At 45.2% G+C, this 21,556-nt stretch overlaps 1 protein-coding gene across 4 annotated transcripts in view; it reads left to right on the top strand.

Moving 5' to 3' along the window:
- Nucleotides 1-21,556, top strand: part of WDR7 (WD repeat domain 7) — a 606,257-nt gene that overhangs the window by 30,318 nt on the left and 554,383 nt on the right. For all 4 annotated transcript variants that reach the window (XM_033933907.1, XM_033933932.1, XM_033933915.1 and 1 more), the window contains exon 5: nt 3,112-3,286. In XM_033933907.1, the coding sequence (XP_033789798.1) occupies nt 3,112-3,286 (175 nt within the window). The remainder of the gene's footprint in view (nt 1-3,111; nt 3,287-21,556) is intronic.

The raw sequence follows: 21,556 nt of genomic DNA, 5'->3' as shown, positions 1-21,556 counted from the left end.
GTCTTTGCACCTGACTGCTTGGTTCCTTTCCCCTTCACTTCCATCCAGGTTTCCCAGTCAGTGAGGGAGGTTTTGGAAGCCTCACGCAAGGTCTCGACCAGGCTTTGTTATTCACAGAAGTGGACCAGATTTTCATCTTGGTGTTCCTCGCGTCATCTGAATCCTGATTCTGTCCCGGTGGCTTCGGTTTTAGACTACTTGTTACATTTGTCTAAATCAGGCCTGAAGACGACATCTGTCCGGGTACATCTCAGTGCCATTTCAGCTTTTCACCGGCACTTAGATGGTCGTGCTCTTTCGCTTCACCCTATGGTGCAACGGTTCATGAAGGGGCTAATCAATGTTTGTCCCCCTCTGAAGCCTCCTCCTGTTGTTTGGGATTTGAATGTTGTCCTGGCTCAACTGATGAAACCTCCTTTTGAGCCTATGGACGTATCCCTTCTCAAATTCCTTACTTGGAAGGTGGTTTTTCTGATTGCTCTCACATCGGCTCGAAGAGTTAGTGAGTTGCAAGCTTTGGTTGCGGATCCACCTTTCACGGTGTTCCATCATGACAAGGTGGTTTTGCGCACACATCCGAAATTTTTGCCAAAGATTGTATCGGATTTCCACTTGAATCAGTCCGTTGTCCTTCCTGTGTTTTTTCCTAAGCCCCACTCCCATCCTGGCGAGACGGCGCTCCATTCTCTTGACTGTAAGAGGGCGTTGGCTTTTTATCTCCAACGTACCAAGTCTCATCGGAAGGTTCCTCAATTGTTTTTGTCCTTTGATCCTAATCGTCTAGGACATCCGGTTTCCAAGCGCACCTTGTCCAACTGGTTGGCTGCTTGCATTTCTTTTTGCTACGCTCAGGCTGGTCTCCCGCTCTCGGGGCGTGTCACGGGGCATAAGGTCCGAGCGATGGCAGCTTCGGTTGCTTTCCTCCGATCTACTCCCATGGAGGACATTTGTAAAGCTGCCACTTGGTCTTCGGTTCATACGTTCACCTCCCACTATTGCCTGGACACTTTGTCCAGAAGCGATGGCCGGTTTGGCCAGTCGGTGTTACGTAATCTGTTTTCATAACTTGCCATCCTCCCACCTACCCTTTTTTGGTTGGCTTGGAGGTCACCCACATGTGAGAATATCATGCCTGCTTGTCCTGGGATAAAGCACAGTTACTTACCGTAACAGGTGTTATCCAGGGACAGCAGGCATATATTCTCACAACCCACCCGCCTCCCCGGGGATGGCTTCTTTGCTAGTGATGGAACTGAGGACCACGAGGTGGAACGCGCCCTCTAGTGGGCGAGGAAGCAGACACATGCGTGGTGCAGTGTGCAAACTTGAAACTTCTAGCAAGTTTGCTTGAAAAGCTGTCCGCGCTGGGGCTCCGTAGATGACGTCACCCACATGTGAGAATATATGCCTGCTGTCCCTGGATAACACCTGTTACGGTAAGTAACTGTGCTTTCTCTACCTTTGTTGTCTGGCGATTTTATCAGTCTCTGGTTGCACTTCCTTCTGACTGTGCATCCAATGCTTCTATCTTTCTGCCTTCTGCATGCTTCCTCTCCTTCAGATCTCATTCCCTACCCCAACCAGCATCTCTCTCTGTCCCTCCATGAGTCCAACTTTTCTTCCTCTCTCCTCCGCCTCCATTGGCAATATGTCTCTCTCTCTCTCACACTGTCCATCTGTCTTTCTCTCATTCCTTCCCTTGCTGCAAAGGACGTGGGGAAAGTGAGAGAGAGATCCAGGCTGCATCTCTCTCACCCCCTCTACTGCCACATCCAACATTTCTCCCTCTCTCTTCCCCCGGATCATGTGCAACATCTTTCACCAGTGCCCATCAGCCCTATACCCAACATTTCTCTTTCTCTAACTGATGCCACATCTCTCCTTCCACCACTATGTCCAACATTCCTCCCCCTTGCATCCCTTCTAATCTATGCCATTGTTCCCCTCTCCACGACCATATTCAAATTTCTCCCCCTCATCATTTTTTTCCCATGCATCTCTACCTCACTTTTCTCTCTCTCTCTCTATGCCCAATAATTTTCCTCTTTCTTCCTTTCCCCATGTGCACCATTTCTTTCCCTCTCACTCACACATTCATGCCCAACAATTCTCACTTTCTATTCCCTCCCTCCATTCTGTATCCCAAGTTCATGTCCCTCCCTTCCTCCATCCACATACATCTTTTCCCCTCTTCTTTTTCCCTTCCAACCATGTGCACCTCCTCTCTCTATTTCCTTCCATTCCACTTTATCCATGTGCACCTCCTTCCTCTCTCTTTTCTTCTTCATCCATGTAAATATCTTCCCTTTCTCTTCAGTTCCTCTTCCTTCTCCTCCATTCATGTGCATTTCCTCCTCTTTCTTCCCTTCCTCTCCATCCCATAAGAAACATATCCCTTCTCCTCCATCCATGTCCAGCATTTCTCCACACCCAGCCAGCCTTACCAACTCTCTCCATTTCCCCACATCCCTCAGTCCAACATTGCTCTCTCTCTCCTTCCCCTTCCCTCTGGCAAATCCATCATTTCTCCTCCTCTTACCTTCCACCTTTTGCCGTCCTACCTGACCTGGAATCTGGAGTCTACACAGGGCCTGGCACCAGTGCTAACTTCAATGAAGAGCCTTCATGTCCATGCGCTTGGAAGGCCTGTCAGCTCCACCCACTTTGACATGTTTGTGTCAGAGGGGCAGTACTAACAGGACCTCACAAGCGGATAGACTCGAAGGCTCTGCATCAGTTAAGCTATCACCAGTGCCAGGCCTTGTATAGCCTCTGTACTCTGACAGACAGCGGAAGAGAGGCAGAAGAAGGAGGGCTCTTCGTCGCTGGAGTTAGTTTGGTGTTGTCCGGACTGTGGGGCCACCCCGGTTGACCCGGAAGGCTTCCCTCCGACGTCAGCTTTGACATCAGAGGGAAGCCTTCAGGGTCAGCTTTGGAAGAGGGGGGCATGCCGCTGGAGGAAATGGGGTGGGAAACCCACACAAACGGCTCATGTACCCCTAGGAGTATGTGTACCACATATTGAAAAACACTGCTTTAAAGCATAGAATTTTAATTGTAAATACTGGTTGACTAAATCCTAAGAATAGTTGTTCGTTTTAATGTTGCTAGTTCTACCAGTTTTCTGTTGGGACTCAGAGAGAAGGGAGACTCTTGTGCCATGGACATTACCCAGAAATTCTTGTTGTGGATGCTGTCAGCTTGGAGGTCCTTTATTCTTTAGTATCGAAGATATCTCCTGACTGGATCAGTTCCATGAGTATTATTAGATCTCACAGGACCCAAGGTTAGTAGTTGACTGGCTTTTTTTCAATTTATGTTGATGTACAAGCATACAGTTTAAATCCTGCTGCTACACTGCTACAAGGTTACTGAATTTAAACTTACGTACATTTTATTTACATCTATAAATAATTAAGCTAAATATTAGTAAAAGGTTAGAGGGAAAGGACTTAGGAAAGTTGCATTTATAGTTTTGGTTAATTGATTTAGACTAAGGTTTTGGCGTTGCGCTTGGGGTGGCTGTTGCCAGATTTGATCCATATGAACCAATCTGGATTTATCCAGAAACAACAGGTTGGAGATAATATTCGCCGGACCCTAGACTTGTTGTGGGGATCTTATCAATCTGCAGCTAAAATCGTGTTTTTGACAGGGTGTATTGGGGGTTTGTGTGGGTGATTATGGAGATGATGGGATTGGGTGGGATGTTTGGGCAATGGATTCATAGCTTTTACGTTTTCCCACAGGCGTGCATTAACTTAATGGGTTTTATGCAGATTTTTTTCCCATTGCTTGGAGTATGGGACAGGGGTGCCCCTTATCATCGCTACTTTTTGCCATCTATATTGAGCCTTTAGCGTGCTTGGGATTCGGTGCATGGGAGATATTCAAAGTATACATTTGGGAGGGATGGAACATAAATTGGGTCTTTTTGCGGATGATATTCTTTCACCACTAATAATGTAACTTTCCCCCTCCTTCTCTTGTCAACCTCACTTTCATGTTTGTCATCGTCAAATGTCCTTAATGTCCACTTCCCCTTTGCTCTTTTATTAATTTTACTATCTATAAGCATAATTTTACTTCTATTTTATCTTTTATTGTAAACCGGCTAGATACCAATTGATGGTCGGTATATTAAAAATCAATAAACTTGAAACTTGAAACATATGTGAGAGACCCGGCCCTCACTTTTTCAGTATTATTGGAAGTGTTTCGCTTCTTCGGCCAGATTGCTGGATTTAAAATAAATATGGATAAATCAGTGCTAGGAACAGGGTTTGCTTGAGTCTTTTCTTTTTCAGAAAGCTGGCGGTCATCTTAGATATTTGGGTATACAATTGCCACGGGATTTATCTCGCTTATATGATCTTAACTATGCTGGAATTTTTAAATTGGTGCAGGCTGATTTGCAAAAATGGCATGGGTTTTGGCTATTGTGGTGGGGGCGCATAGCTGTGATTAAAATGAATGTTTTGCTGCACTTGTTTTTGTTTCAAGCACTATTAGAGGTGCCCTCTAGGGTCTAAGTCCCTCCACAAATAATTTTGTACATATATTTGGCATGGTAGAACATAAGAATTGCCGCTGCTGGGTCAGACCAGTGGTCCATCGTGCCAACAGTCCACTCACGTGGCGGCCCTTAGTTCAAAGACCAGTGCCGTAACTGAGACTAGCCTTACCTGTATACGTTCCGGTTCAGCAGGAACTTGTCTAACTTTGTCTTGAATCCCTGGAGGGTGTTTTCCCCTATAACAGCTTCCGGAAGAGCTTTCCAGTTTTCTACCACTTCCTTACATTTATATGGAATCTATCCCCTTTTAACTTTAGAGAGTGCCCACTCGTTCTCTCTACCTTGGAGAAGGTGAACAACCTGTCTTTATCTATTAAGTCAATTCCCTTCATTATCTTGAATGTTTCGATCATGTTCCCTCTCAGTCTCCTCTTTTCAAGGGAGAAGAGGCCCAGTTTCTCTAATCTTTCACTGTACGGCAACTCCTCCAGCCCCTTAACCATTTTAGTCGCTCTTCTCTGGACCCTTTCAAGTAGCACTGTGTCCTTCTTCATATATGGTGACCAGTGCTGGACGCAGTATTCCAGGTGAGGGTGTACCATAGCCCAGTACAGCAGCATGATAACCTTCTCCGATCTGTTCGTGATCCCATAGCATTCTGTTCGCCCTTTTCGCTGCCGCTGCACATTGGCTGGACGGCTTCATTGACTTGTCGACCAGTACTCCCAAGTCTCTTTCCTGGGGGGTCTCTCCAAGTACTGCACCTGTATTCGTGTATAAGATTTTTGTTACCGACATGCATCACCTTACACTTATCCACATTGAACCTCATTTGCCATTTTGCGACCCATTCCTCGAGCGTATTCATGTCTCTTTGTAGGTCTTCGCAATCCTGTGTCCTCACTATTCTGAATAACTTTGTATCGTCTGCAAATTTAAAAACCTCACTTGTGCCAATTTCCAGGTCGTTTATAAATATGTTGAAGAGCACGGGTCCAAGCACCGATCCCTGGGGCACTCCACTCATGATGCTTTTCCAGTCCGAGTATTTTCCATTCACCCCCCACTCTCTGTTTCCTATCCGCCAGCCAGTTTTTATTACATATGAGTATTTTACCCTCGATTCCATGGCTCGCAATTTTTCGAAGTAGTCATTCATGCGGGACCTTGTCGAACGCCTTCTGAAAATCCAGATATACGATGTCGACCGGGTCACCCTTGTCTATCTGCCTGTTTACTCCCTCGAAGAAGTGCAGCAAGTTCGTCAAGCAAGATCTTCCTTGGCACAACGGGTGTTTGGTCCACCTGGGAGACAGGGGGCCGAGCAGTTCCAAACTTACACTGGTACTATTTGGCGGCCCAGTTGCGCTTTTTACTGGACATGTTTATAGCGGATGGTAAACTGGGGGGTCCACTTAGAGCAAAGCTTCCTTCCACACTGTAAATTGAAGTATTGGCTCTGGGTGTCTTATTCTGATTCAGAGAGGTTGCAGGAGTTGCATAATCCTTTTTTGAGACATCTTCTATGCTTATGGGGTAAGGTCTGGAAAAAAAGAATATACTGGGGGGAGGGGTCATCTTTGGCATCTATTAGGGAAGAGCCACAGTTTTTGGTGGGATATGATAGGAGGACTTTTCTAAGATGGGCTGATATGAGTTTAATTACATTTCGGGATATTCTGGTGGGTGGGAGGTTACCTAACTTTGATGACTTAGTAGGGAGGGTTGAGGGTCTTCAGGGTGACTTTTTTGCCTACATGCAGTTACGGCATTTTATGATCTCAGTGGGTTGGTGGAGGGAGTTACCGCAGACATTAAAGCATCTGTAAAACTTATGGGTGCATTTGGGGCGGGCACCCAGGCTGATATTAAATTTGTATCTGTACTTTCGAGGGCAGGACATACTTCATTATCTGTACAGGCATAAATGGGAGGAGGATCTGGGCTTTAGTTTACAAGAGGAGGAGTGGATGCAAATTTGTTTGGAGGTCCAGAAGGCTTCACAATGTGTGCTTGTACAGGAAGATGCATACAAAGTGTTAACCTGCTGGTATCTGACTCCTGAGCGATTGCATAATATGTACCCACAGATTACAGATGTTTGTTGGAGATGTTGTAGAGAAAGGGGTTCCTATTTACATATTTGGTGGGCTTGTCCTGATATCCAAGTATTTTGGTTATATGTTATTACCATGTTGACAACCTGGATCCAGGATCCAGTTCAACTCTTGCCTCAGATTTGTATTTTGTGGTTGCATAATGTTAGAACTTCTTCTTGGAGGACCAAATTAGTATGGATGGGCCTAGCAGCTGCTAAATGTCTCATTGCCCAGCAGTGGAAGAGCAGGGCTGCTGTGACTGGGGAAGCTCTGTCAGCTGGTGCAGATGGAGCGTATTGTTGCTCAACATTATGGTTACTATAAACAATAGGAATGGACCTGGAAGAAAATTTTTGCTCTTCTTTCATCCTTTTTTAGGTATTTAGACAAAAAATGGGAGGGGGAGGGAGGGAGGGGTGAATAGGGGGGGCATTCTGAAGGACAAACTGCATACTCCTTTCTGATGCGTAGGGGTGGGGGAGGGGTGGGAGGGGTGGATATTGCAGTGCTTTGGGAGTGCTTATGGTAGTGGGGGGGATTGGACATGAGATATGTATCTCTGTCTAGTGAGGAATTTGCTGTATTAGTTCAGGGATGTGGGGGATCGGGAGCATTCTTATTTGTATATTGTCTGTTGTGTTGCATTCTATTCTATTTTATAAAATGATTAATAATAATAAAAAAAAAGAGGCCTTAAAAACCTTTTGAAAATAAGAGTGATAAAAATACTTTATTATTGGATTTCATTAAAAATACAGTATACTATGAAATGCTGGTGTTCTGAAAGCTGGTTTTTTTTCTTGGCATTTGTAAATTTACTAATGAACCATGACGGCTTATAGTTTCTCATTTAATAAAAAAGAAAGTATTTATAGTGTAAATTGTTCACAATTATGGGATAGTTGTATAACTTATTTTATTATGTTGTTTGTCCAAAAGATCATCGAATCCATTATGATTCCTTAGTTAATTATGCAAGTTAACTAAAGAACAAATCAAATGGACCTGCTTCAAGGGGGGTTGCTGTAGTCTATAAGACAGTGTCTCTCAAACATTTTTTAGCTCCGGCACACTAAACTTAGCAAATGTTTTTAATGACTCCCAAATTTAGAAAATTTTTTTTTCACAGCATATTATAATTGAAATTGCACAATCAAAAAAAAAATTAAGGGGTCCTTTTACTAAGGCGCACTAACTGATTTAGTGCGCTTTAGTAAAAGGACCCGTAAATTTGATAGTTACGTATTTAAAGTTCTTTAAGCTATGTATGGGTAATTGTAACATAGAAACATGATGACAGATAAAGACCAAATGGCCCATCTAGTCTGCCTATCCGTAGTAACCATTATTATCCCAGGACAATCAGGCAGCATATTCCCACACATGGGTGACGTCACCGATGGAGCCCCGCAGCGGACAGCCTCGAAAGCAAACTTGCTTGAAGATCTCAAGCTTTCGAGTGCTGCAGCGCGCATGCGCGCTTGCTTTCCCGCCCAAACTAGGGGGCGCATCTCCTGTGAGGATCCTCAGTTTATTGTTTTCCGCGGAGCTGAGAAGACTTGTGCTTCTGGCTCTGCAGCAATTTGCCTTCTCTCACCGCGGCTGTTATTTTTTTTGGTCGCCGTGCTTAGGGTTTATTCCCTTGTTTATTTTATTGTTTTTGAAAAGAAAAAGTAAAAAAAAAAAATTTTGGTTTCTTTTTTGTTTCTGAGTCCGCAGGCTTAGGCCTAGGCTCTTTTCCCTTTTTTCGACGGACTTTATTTTTTCTATGTCCCAGCCTGGGTTTAAACATTGCTGAAACAAGGCTGCCCTGTGAACTTCTAAAAGCTAAGTTACTCAGCATTTCATATTCTGCTCTTTTCACTGGTTTTCAGCATTATATCTGCTTAATTTCTCTTCTCCTCCCTGTTTCTTACTAAAAAAAAATATAAAAAAGCACAAAAAAATAAATCCTTCTCTTTCCTCTGTTAAATCTTATTTCCTCTTCCTGCATTTTTGTTTAAAATACAGTGGTGCCTCGCATAACGGACGCCTTGCACAGCGAACGCTGCGCATAACGAACTTTTTGTCTTGCTCCCTATAACGAACTTCGTTTCACACAACGAAGTCGCCCGAGGGGCCCGGGGGGGGGGGGCGGAACTACTCTCGCCGCTTCCTAATGTGAGCCGGGAACAGCAGCACCCTCCTGTCTGAATGCAGTGTTCCATCATCTCCCTCCACCTTACCTTAGATGCCGAGTTTTCCGGCTTTCTTTTTCGGCCAGCCACACACTTTCAAAGAGCAGCACATGCGCGCATGCTCTGTTGTTCAATCTTCTCCTCTGACGCAACCGGAAACCGGAAGTTGCAGGAGAGGAGAACATTGATCAACTTCAGCAGCTGCGCGTGCACAGCTTTTTGAAAGCGTGCGGCTGGGTGAAAAAGAAAGCTGGCAAACTCTGCATATAAGGTGAGGTGGAGGGAGGGAAATGTAGGGCTGCAGAACGAATTATTTTGTTTTACATGTATTCTTATGGGAAAACAGGGCTGCAGAACGAATTATTTTGTTTTACATGTATTCTTATGGGAAAACGCGTTTCACACAACGAACGTTTCACATAACAAACTTGCTCCTGGAACGGATTAAGTTCGTTGTGTGAGGCACCACTGTACTGTGTTTTAGGTGGTATAGAGCCTATATTTCTGGTGCCTGTGGCTCAGGGTGACTAAAGTAGGGAAAATCCTGTTATAAATCCTGTGTTTTAGGGTAGCACTGATAGAACCTGCATTTTTGTTTAAAATACTGTGTTTTAGGTGGTATAGAGCCTATATTTCTGGTGCCTGTGGCTCAGGGTGACTAAAATAGGGAAAATCCTGTTATAAATCCTGTGTTTTAGGGTAGCACTGATAGAACCTGCAGTTTTGTTTAAAATACTGTGTTTTAGGTGGTATAGAGCCTATATTTCTGCCTTACTTGTAGTCTTACTTATAGTCCCACCAACCCCAGGGACCACTATTCATATATAGAGACCCATATAATCAGGACTACTCAAATCAAGTCACTTCACAACCAATCAAGATGACCTTTATTCTATGCAATCACTGTGGTGCTTTAATTTCAAGACATACTATTTGGAGGCTTAAGGCTTGCCCCATCTGTCTTCAACTTGCCAGTATTAAGGAGGAGCTCTGCAAACTTAAACAGGAATTGAATACAATTAAAGCAGCTTCCATCACTCCACAAAATCATACCAACTTACCACCTCTACCTCAAAGAATAAAACAGCCCAGGAATAAATGGGTCACAGTAGGCTCAGGAAGACTGCGACATATAACACAGAAACATCCACCTTCACTAATATTACCTCTACAGAATTCCTTCGCTCCACTAGTGCACTGCGATACTCAGGAAAACAGAAGGGAGGTGGGACTTGAACCAATGAAGGAAACTCAAGAGAACAAGAGCACCCTAAGTACAAATAAAAAAGCCATAAACAGAAAACTATTACTGTTGGGGGATTCCATCATCAGAGGCATTAACCTTGGAACACAGGGCGAGGAGACCAAAATAGTGAAATGTCTTCCAGGATCCTCAGCTACCAGGAGTTCCAGGCAAATACTGACTATAATTAAGGAAGAAACTAAGGATTTTAACACTGATGTTGTTATCCATCTGGGAACAAATGACCTGGCCAACTACTCCACACTTGCAGCACAGAAAGCTTTTCGGGAGCTTGGTGAGGGCGTGAAACCTTTTGTAAAGACTTTAGCTTTTTCTGAAATACTGCCTGCATATGGAAAAGGAGAGCAAAGAGTGAAAAACACAGAGGACTTTAATAGATGGTTCAGAGCCTGGTGTCATCAAGAAGGCTTCAGGTACATAGGAGGATGGGGAAATACATGGAAGGACAAGAAGCTATATTGCACTGATGGGCTACATATTACTACAGCAGGAAAAAGAAACCTTGCAGAGAAATTTAGACAATATTTTTCTAGGCATTTAAACTAGAAGGTGGGGGTGGTGTATGTACGAAGAACAATTATAGAGACCACCCCCGGCAAAAGAAAAGATGTGATAGTAGTAAAGGCTGCAACATAAGCAATATCAGCAACTCATTTCTTAGTATTGCAACGGAAAGTGAAACGACACAAAAATCCATACGAAAAAGGAGATTATCGCTGAAAAATAGCTGGAAAGCGATGACCACAAATGCTCGCAGTCTAAGCAACAAAGTTCATGATCTGCAAACCCTGATATTGGAGGCAGATCTAGATATTGTTGCTATCACAGAGACATGGTTCAGTGAATCACATGGATGGGATGCAAACATACCGGGATATAATCTTTTTAGGAAGGACAGAGATGGTCATAAAGGTGGAGGAGTAGCTCTCTATGTAAAGATCAATATCCAAGCGACCGATATGCAAGGGACCTGGGGAGAGGAAGAAGCGATATGGATTGCTCTGAAAAGAGAAGATGGAACTTCTATCTATGTGGGTGTAGTCTACAGACCTCCGACTCAATCGCAGCAAATTGATAAGGATCTGATTGTGGATATCCAAAAGTTTGGAAGGAAAGAGGAGGTTCTGCTGTTGGGAGATTTCAACCTGCCGGATGCGGACTGGAATGTTCCGTCTGCGGAATCAGAAAGAAGTAGGGAGATTGTGGATGCCTTTCAAGAGGCTCTGCTCAGACAAATGGTGACGGAACCCACAAAGGAAAAAGCGATATTGGATCTGGTCCTCACAAATGGAGAGAGTATCTCTAATGTTCGAGTGGGTGCTCACCTGGGTAGTAGCGATCATCAAACGGTTTGGTTTGATATAACGGCTAAAGCGGAGAGCGGCCGCACGATACTTAAAGTCCTAGATTTCAAACGTACGGACTTTAATGCAATGGGAAAGTACCTGAAGAAAGAGCTGTTAGGATGGGAGGACATAAGAGAAGTGGAAAGACAGTGGTCTAAGCTGAAAGGAGCGATAAAAATGGCTACGGACCTTTATGTGAAGAAAATCAATAAAAACAAGAGAAAAAGGAAGCCGATATGGTTCTCCAACCTAGTGGCTGAGAAAATAAAGGCGAAAGAGTTGGCGTTCATGAAATATAAAAAAACCCAAGAAGAGGAAAGCAGAAAGGACTACAGGGTGAAACTGAAAGAAGCCAAGAGAGAGATACGTTTGGCGAAGGCACAGGCGGAAGAACAAATGGCTAAAAATGTAAAAAAGGGAGATAAAATTTTTTTCAGATATATTAGTGAAAGGAGGAAGATAAAAAATGGAATTGCTAGGCTAAAAGATGCTGGGAACAAATATGTGGAGAGTGATGCGGAGAAAGCAAATGTGCTAAACAAATACTTCTGTTCTGTGTTCACAGAAGAAAATCCTGGAGAAGGACCGAGATTGTCTGGCAAAATTACACGAGAAAATGGAGTAGATTCTGCGCCGTTCACGGAGGAGGGTGTTTATGAGCAACTTGAAAAACTGAAGGTGGACAAAGCGATGGGACCAGACGGGATCCATCCCAGGATACTAAGGGAGCTCAGAGAGGTTCTGGCGAGTCCTATTAAAGACTTGTTCAACAAATCTCTGGAGACGGGAGTGATTCCTGGGGATTGGAGGAGAGCGGATGTGGTCCCTATTCATAAAAGTGGTCACAGGGATGAAGCAGGAAACTACAGGCCGGTGAGCCTCACTTCAGTTGTTGGAAAAATAATGGAAGTGTTGCTGAAAGAAAGGATAGTGTATTTCCTTGAATCTAATGGGTTACAGGATCTGAGGCAACATGGCTTTACAAAAGGTAAATCGTGCCAAACGAACCTGATTGAATTTTTTGATTGGGTGACCAGAGAGCTGGATCGAGGACATATGCTAGATGTAATTTACTTGGATTTCAGCAAAGCCTTTGATACAGTTCCTCATAGGAGGCTGTTGAACAAACTTGAAGGGCTGAAGTTAGGACCCAAAGTGGTGAACTGGGTCAGAAACTGGCTGTCGGACAGACGCCAGAGGGTGGTGGTTAATGGAAGTCGCTCGAAGGAAGGAAAGGTGACTAGTGGAGTCCCTCAGGGTTCGGTGCTGGGGCCAATCCTGTTCAATATGTATGTAAGTGACATTGCTGAAGGGTTAGAAGGAAAAGTGTGCCTTTTTGCAGATGATACCAAGATTTGTAACAGAGTAGACACCGAAGAGGGAGTGGAAAATATGAAAAAGGATCTGCAAAAGTTAGAGGAATGGTCTAATGCCTGGCAACTAAAATTCAATGCAAAGAAATGCAGAGTAATGCATTTGGGGATTAATAATAGGAAGGAACTGTATATGCTGGGAGGAGAGAAGCTGATATGCACGGACGGGGAGAGGGACCTTGGGGTGATAGTGTCCGAAGATCTAAAGGCGAAAAAACAGTGTGACAAGGCAGTGGCTGCTGCCAGAAGGATTCTGGGCTGTATAAAGAGAGGCGTAGTCAGTAGAAGGAAGAAGGTGTACAGGTCATTGGTGAGGCCCCACTTGGAGTATTGTGTTCAGTTTTGGAGACCGTATCTGCCGAAAGACGTAAGAAGACTTGAGGCGGTCCAGAGGAGGGCGACAAAAATGATAGGAGGCTTGCGCCAGAAGACGTATGAGAAGAGACTGGAAGCCCTGAATATGTATACCCTAGAGGAAAGGAGAGACAGGGGAGATATGATTCAGACGTTCAAATACTTAAAGGGTATTAACGTAGAACAAAATCTTTTCCAGAGAAAGGAAAATGGTAAAACCAGAGGACATAATTTGAGGTTGAGGGGTGGTAGATTCAGGGGCAATGTTAGGAAATTCTACTTTACGGAGAGGGTGGTGGATGCCTGGAATGCGCTCCCGAGAGAGGTGGTGGAGAGTAAAACTGTGACTGAGTTCAAAGAAGCGTGGGATGAACACAGAAGATTTAGAATCAGAAAATAATATTAAAGATTGAACTAGGCCAGTTACTGGGCAGACTTATACGGTCTGCGTCTATGTATGGCCGTTTGGAGGAGGATGGGCAGGGGAGGGCTTCAATGGCTGGGAGGGTGTAGATGGGCTGTAGTAAGTCTTAACAGAGATTTCGGCAGTTGGAACCCAAGCACAGTACCGGGTAAAGCTTTGGATTCTCGCCCAGAAATAGCTAAGAAGAAAAAAAAAAAAAATTTAAATTGAATCAGGTTGGGCAGACTGGATGGACCATTCGGGTCTTTATCTGCCGTCATCTACTATGTTACTATGTTACTATGTGCGGCAGGACGATTTCTATCACCGACCCTCATAGTCGGAGTATGGTCTGTTTGGGTCGCACTCATCGTCCAGAAGATGGTGATCGCTGTCTGACCCTTCAGCCTCGTGCTTTTCGCTGCGACAGATTCATTGATCTCTTCAAAATGGAGCCTGAAAAAACCTCGGCCTCGACGGTCTCGACTCGTTTGGGTCCCAAGGCCTCGACATCGGGAGCGACCTCGGGCGGTAAGGCCTCGCCCTCGACCCCTGCTTCGACCTCGGCCTCAAAGACCTCAGGGTCCTCGGCCTCGAAGGTCTCCTTGATCCCGTCCTTGAAGCCTGCTTCTGGGGGTAAGTCTCCTGCTTCCTTTTCAGGTACCATGCTCAAGAAGCCTCCAGAGCTGCCCGGGGCTCTGGGTATGCCTCTCTCCTCGAAGCCTTCGACGAAACGTGCCTCCAAGTCTCGGGAATACTCTAAATCGAGGTCGTCCTCCTTGGAGCGTACGGGAGCACCTTTGCTGACAAATCTTTTGGTCTCAGTGCCAATGTTTGAAGATATGCTCAAGTCTATTTTGACTACACAAATTTCTTCTATTGTAGCTCAGTTAGTCCCGTCTTCGACTTTGCCTCGGGTGGACCAGCCTGAGCAGCAGCCTGGAAACCCTGACCCAGCATCCATGGGGCAGGTCTCGCAAGAGAATTTCTTCTTCAGACTCCTCGCCGGATATCGCCTCGAGATCCTCTTTGCTTCATCCGAAGCATCGCTCGAGGCCATCGAAACACCTTGCTTCGAAGAACTCGAGGCATCGGGACACTTCCTCGAAGACGAAGATTGCTGCTTCTTCTTCTTTATCTTCGAGACATTCGAGGTCGAGGACTCCTTTCTCGAGGTCTTTACATCGAGATCTCTCTCCTCCAGTTTCGAGGCATTCTACCCCCGAACTCCGAGGACATCCCCCTCGAGGGGTCTGAAGAGGAAGCATTCCTTCCCTCCACCACAAACTGGGAGTGGGGCTTCTTCAGTGACAGTGAGAGTGGAGTCGGAACCGGTGTCTCAGTACTCACGTGAGTCTTCACCCTCTTATTCCGTGGCTCCTCGTTCCAGGTCTGCCTCCCCTGAGGAACCTTCTTCTTCCAAGTCTTCCTCTTTTGTCAAGTTTGTCTATGATATGGGTCAAGCTCTTCATTTAGACTTGCATTCAGATTCCAAATATATCCCAGAATACTTGACTGACATGGAGCTAGCGCATCCTCCCAAGGAGACCTTGCGTTTGCCCATGACACCAGTGCTTAAACAGACCTTCATCCGCAATATGGAGACACCTTATTCTGTCACTGCTATTCCATCAAAGCTGGAATCCCGTTATCGCACTGTCCCCTGTAAAGGATTTGAGAAGTCACAACTTTCTCACCAATCTTTAGTAGTGGAGTCCTCCCTCAAGAAAGCTCATCCATCTAAAATTTCTGCAACAGTCCCTCCTGGTCGTGAAGGTCGCACTATGGACAAGTTTGGGTGTCGCTTGTACCAAAATTCTATGATGGCAAACAGAATTTTGAATTACAATTATGTTTTTACATCATACTTCAACCATTTTTTGAAGCTGTTGCCATCTTTTTTTCCAGACTTGTCTAAACACCGTCTGTCTGAATTTAAACAGATCCTTCAGTCTCTCTCTCAGTTGAGGCTTTTTATGTTGCAGGCATCTTATGATGCTTTTGAGCTTTCTTCCCGGGTGTCGCCTTGCCTGGCTCCGCATAGTCGATATGGACCCAAATTTACAGGACCGTCTTGCCAACTTACCCTGTCAGGGGAATGAGTTGTTCGACGACTCAATTGAAGCTGCCACCAAGAGGCTCTCTGAGCATGAGCGCTCTTTTGCTTCCCTGATCAGGTCTAAGCCCAAACCGTCTACTGCCCGGGCATATAAACCGCCACTTCGTCGATATCCCATGAAAACAACTCCTGCATTTTCTAGACCACCTCCTCGACGTCCTCAGCAGCAGCAACGCCCTCAGAAATCTCAGGCGCCTGCTGCCACCAAACCGGCTCCGTCTTTTTGACGTTCCGGTAGAGAGCATTCCATCCTCTCTGCAAAATTCTCTTCTGCCCATTAGAGGTCAACTTTCCCTTTTTTCATCACGTTGGGAAAGTATTACATCGGACCTCTGGGTGCTGACAACGATCCGCGAGGGATACTCTCTGCGCCTGTTTCAGGTACCACCAGATCACCCGCCAAGAGAGTGTCATTCCAGGTCCTCACAACTCCCCCTTCTTCTTCAAGAAGCTCGGGCGCTCCTTTGCCTTCGAGCGGTGGAGGAGATACCTCCTTCCCAACACAATCTAGGGTTCTACTCCAGGTATTTCCTGGTGCCCAAGAAGAGAGGGGATTTGCGACCCATTCTGGATCTTCAAGCCCTCAACAAATTTCTAGTCAAAGAGAAGTTTTGCATGCTCTCGCTTCCAACCTTGTATTCCTTAATGGATCAGGGGGATTGGATGTGCTCACTAGATCTCGAAGAGGCTTATACTCATATACCTGTTAATCCTAACTTTCACAAATATCTCAGGTTCAAGGTGGGGAACCTTCATCTTCAATACAGGGTTCTGCCATTCGGCCTTGCCGCCTCCCCCAGAGTATTCACCAAGTGTCTGGTCGTAGTGGCTGCAGCCCTGCGCTCTCGAGGGCTACAGGTGTTTCCTTATCTCGACGATTGGCTTATCAAAGCCCCTTCTCTTCAAGGGGTTATAACAGCGACCTATCAGAGTATTTCTTTTCTTCAAAGTCTAGAGTTCCATGTAAACTTCCCCAAATCTCAGTTGGTTCCAGCCCAGTCCCTTCAGTTTATTGGCGTGACTCTGGACTCTGTCCACATGAGAACGTTTCTACCCTTAAATCGTCAAGAAACCCTCTGTCGACTCTGCCGGCAAATGTCTTCCCTTTCGACAGTGTCTGCCCGTCAGATGATGATTCTGCTCGGTCACATGGCATCTATGGTTCATGTGACTCCCCTTGCCAGACTTCACCTTCGCATTCCTCAGTGGACCCTGGCAACAAGCACTGAACGCGCCTTCTCGCCATATAATGGTAACTCCTTTATTAAAGAAGTCTCTCCGCTAGTGGATGCTCTCTTCCAATCTTTCCAGAGGTTTGCGGTTCCACAATCTTCCACATCAGAAAGTGCTCATGATAGATTCGTCCACCTACGCTTGGGGAACCCACGTAGATGGTCTCCGTACTCAAGGGTTGTGGACGTCAGCAGATCGCCGGTGTCATATCAATCTGTTGGAACTCAGAGCGATTTTCCTTGCTCTCAAAGCTTTCCTTCACCTGCTTCACGACCAGGTAGTCCTGGTTCGGACAGACAATCAAGTGGCTATGTATTATGTCAACAAACAGGGTGGGACGGGATCTCACTCCCTTTGTAAAGAAGCTCTCAGGTTGTGTAAATGGGCGATTTCTCACAACATCTTTCTCAGAGCTGTATACATACAGGGTCAACAGAACTGTCTGGCAGACAAATTGAGCCGTCTGCTGCAACCTCACGAGTGGACACTCAATTCCCCCACGCTTCATCGCTGGGGGACCCCTCAGATAGACCTTTTTGCGTCACCCGGCAACTTCAAACTGCCTCTGTTCTGCTCCCGCATTTTCTCGCCTCATCGTCTCGAAGCGGATGCCTTTCTTCTGGACTGGAGGGAGCAGTTTCTTTAAGCCTTCCCTCCATTTCCTCTGATTCTCAAGACTCTTGCCAAGCTGAAGGCGGAACGTGCCACCATGATTCTGATAGCTTCTCGGTGGCCCAGACAACCGTGGTACTCCCTTCTACTTCAACTCAGTGTCAGGGAGCCTCTACTTTTACCAGTTTTTCCTTCTCTGCTCACTCAGAGTCAAGGGTCTTTACTTCATCCCAATCTGCAGTCTCTACACTTGACAGCTTGGTACCTTTCGACATAACAGACCCTTCTCAATTTTCTCGGTCTGTTCAAGATGTTTTTCTTGCTTCCAGGAAGCCATCCACTCGCTAATGTTATGGCCAGAAGTGGACTAGATTTTCTGCTTGGTGTTCCTCTCGTCAACTTCATCCGATGTCTTCCTCTTTACCGTTGGTTTTGGACTATTTACTTCACTTGTCCCAATCGGGCCTTCAATCTACATCTATTTGAGTCCATCTCAGTGCTATTGCTGCTTTTCATCAGCCTCTGGATGTGAAACCTCTTTCTGCGCATCCCATGGTTTCCCCTTTATGAAAGGGCTTTTTAATCTGCATCCACCTCTTAAACCGTCTCCTGTGGTTTGGGACCTTAATGTTGTTCTGGCTCAACTGATGAAACCTCCTTTTGAATCTATTGACCGGGCTCACCTCAAGTATCTCACTTGGAAAGCTGTTTTCTTAATTGCCCTCACTTCAGCTCGCCGAATCAGTGGCAAGCATTGGTTGCAGATCCTCCTTTCACGGTCTTTCATCATGATAAGGTAGTCCTTCGTACTCATCCTAAATTCCTACCTAAAGTTGTTTTGGAATTTCACATCAACCAATCTATTGTTTTGCTGGTCTTTTTTCCAAAGCCGCATTCTCATCCTGGAGAAGTGGCACTTCATACGTTGGATTGCAAACGCGCTTTGGCTTTCTACCTCCAACGTACTCAACCTCACAGAACATCTTCTCAACTCTTCATCTCTTTTGATCCGAATAGGTTGGGACGTCCTATCTCGAAGCGTACCATCTCCAACTGGATGGCTGCTTGCATCTCGTTCTGTTATGCTCAGGCTGGTCTTCCTCTGCAAGGTCGAGTGACGGGCCACAAAGTTCGGGCTATGGCGGCGTCGGTAGCTTTCCTCAGATCAACTCCTATTGAGGAAATCTGCAAGGCTGCCACTTGGTCCTTGGTTCATACTTTCACCTCTCATTACTGTCTGAATACTTTATCCAGGAGGGATGGCCATTTTGGCCAATCTGTTTTGCAAAATCTTTTTTCTTGAATTGCCAACTTCCCTCCATCCCTTTTTACTTAGCTTAGAGGTCACCCATGTGTGGGAATATGCTGCCTGCTTGTCCTGGGATAAAGCACAGTTACTTACCGTAACAGTTGTTATCCAGGGACAGCAGGCAGATATTCCCACAACCCTCCCACCTCCCCTGGTTGGCTTCTTGGCTTGGTATCTGAACTGAGGATCCTCACAGGAGATGCGCCCCCTAGTTCGGCCGGGAAGGCACGCGCGCCTGCGCGCTACAGCACTCGAAAGCTTGAGATCTTCAAGCAAGTTTGCTTTCGAGGCTGTCCGCTGCGGGGCTCCTTCGGTGACGTCATCCATGTGTGGGAATATCTGCCTGCTGTCCCTGGATAACAACTGTTACGGTAAGTAACTGTGCTTTTCTTTCTCTCTCTGAGAGATCCCACGTACCTACCCCAGGCCTTTTTGAAGTCAGCCACAGTCTCTGACTCCACCACCTTTTCTGGGAGACTGTTCCATGCATCTACCACCCTTTCTGTAAAAAAGTATTTCCTTAGATTACTCTGGAGCCTGTCACCTCTTAACTTCTCCTTCATTGTAGAGTTTACTGTCAAATGAAAGAGACTCAACTCATGCGCATTTAAATTATGTAGGTATTTAAACGTTTCTTATCATATCTCCCCTTTCCCGCTTTTCCTCCAAAGTATACAGATTGAGATCTTTAAGTCTGTCCCCATACGCCTTATGATGAAGACCACATGCCATTTTAGTAGCCTTCCTCTGGACCGACTCCATCCTTTTTATATCTTTTTGAAGGTGCGGCCTCCAGAATTGTACACAATATTCTAAATGAGATCTCACCAAAGTCTTATACAGGGGCATCAATAACTCCTTTTTCCTACTGGCCAAACCTCTCCTTATGCAACCTAGCATCCTAGTTTTCGCTGTCACCTTTTCAACTTGTTTGGCCACCTTAAGATCATCACATACAATCACACCCAAGTCCTACTCTTCTGTCGTGCACATAAGTTCTTCATCCCCTAAACAGCTATTCCCTCTGGTTTTTGCAGCCCAAATGCATGACTTTGCATTTCTTAACATTAAATTTCAGCTGCCAAATTTCATACCATTCTTCAAGTTTCGCCAGGTCTTTCTTCATGTTATTCACACCATCCGGTGTGTCTACTCTATTGCAGATTTTGATAGAAACAACGGTGAAACGAGGGGAGTGGTCAAAATGGCGGCGGTGTGAGGAGTCGCTAGAGAGACAGAGGAAAATCGTGCTTGCTGATGCCTTTCGTTTGAATTTTACTCTTACCTCACTGCTGCTGACTGATTCCTTTTGTGGAAATGCCTCATTCAAAGCGGAAGGTGATGATTAGGGCTGATCCCTCGCAGGCCCTTGTCTCTACACCCGTCCAGCAAACCGTAGACCGCTTCTTTGCGGCTCTGCCGTCGGTTTCTAAAGACTCTGGACGATATGACCCGGCATTGAGGAGAGATATTGGAGAGCCTCTCGGGATTTGAGACATCGTTGTCCCCTCCGGCTCCTTCCAATCCTTCATGCCCAGCCACTACCAGAGCTTTGTTACAGGAGACTCACAATCCCGGAAGTGGATCCGCGGGATCTCCCGGCGAGGGCGCAGAGCCAGCACAGGTAGTGCAGCTGAAGAGCCAACTTGAGAGAAAGGGATCTTATCCCACTCCCACGGAGGCCTCCTTAGGAGACATTTGGACACTCCTTCAACGTCTGGAGACTAAATTGACCCAAACTACTGAGGAGGTAACAGCTATTACTGCTAAACTTGATAACTTAACTCAAACTGTCGATTCAGTTAAAAAAAATCTTTCAGACCAAGCTAGACAAACACAGGATGATATACAGCAGTTGCAACAATTTAAGGTAGCAATGATTAAAGATAATTCCTCAATACATCGTAAATTAGAACAATTTGAAATCTTTAATCGAAGATTGAATCTCCGTATCTTGAATTGAATTGAATTGGAACTCCGCCTATAGAACTTTTTAAAAGATATTTAATTGAGAACTTAAAAATTCCCCCTAACAATATTCCTCCTTTGAATAAAATTTACTACCTACCAAATAAAAAGATTCCTCAAAAGGATGGGTGAAAAGAAGACGGAAAAGAACACGTAGAAGATAAACAGATTGATTTTGGGAATATTTCTGCCCTTTTGGAACAAACTTTGTCTGTAGATACTGAAAGAGCTACTTTTTTAGGGCTCTTTTACGAACCTGCGTTAGCGGTTTAACGCGTGTAATAGCGCGTGCTAAACTTCTGGCCGCACTAGACGCTAACGCCAGCATTGAGCTGGCGTTAGTTCTAGCCGTGTAGCGCGGGTTTAGCTTGCGCTAAAAAGCTGCGTGCGCTAAAACCGTTAACACGGCTTCGTAAAAGGAGCCCTTAGGGTCTTTTGTTTTTGAGCAAGATTTAAATCTGATCTTGAAATTATACTTTAAAAATTCCCAAAAATTATTTGGAGATCAAAGTCTTTGGATAGACCCGGATGTTTCAAAAGTTACGCAAGAGAGAAGAAAAGACTTTCTTCCCCTACGTCAAGAGCCTTTTAAATTTGGTGCTATGTTTCTTTTAGCATATCCCTGTAAATGCCTATTTACGTATATGGGAATAAAATATACTTTTTATTCTCCAGACCCTTTGAGGGAATTTCTAAAAGTGAAAAAGATCATTAAGGATTGATTAAGGAATGGAAATTATGTGAATAATGCAACCAATAGTCCATTAAGCCTTTTCTTTTGAA

This window comes from Geotrypetes seraphini, chromosome 1 (genome assembly GCF_902459505.1).
Source record: "Geotrypetes seraphini chromosome 1, aGeoSer1.1, whole genome shotgun sequence".
NCBI lineage: Eukaryota > Metazoa > Chordata > Amphibia > Gymnophiona > Dermophiidae > Geotrypetes > Geotrypetes seraphini.
This window is presented reverse-complemented; position numbering and strand designations above follow the sequence as displayed.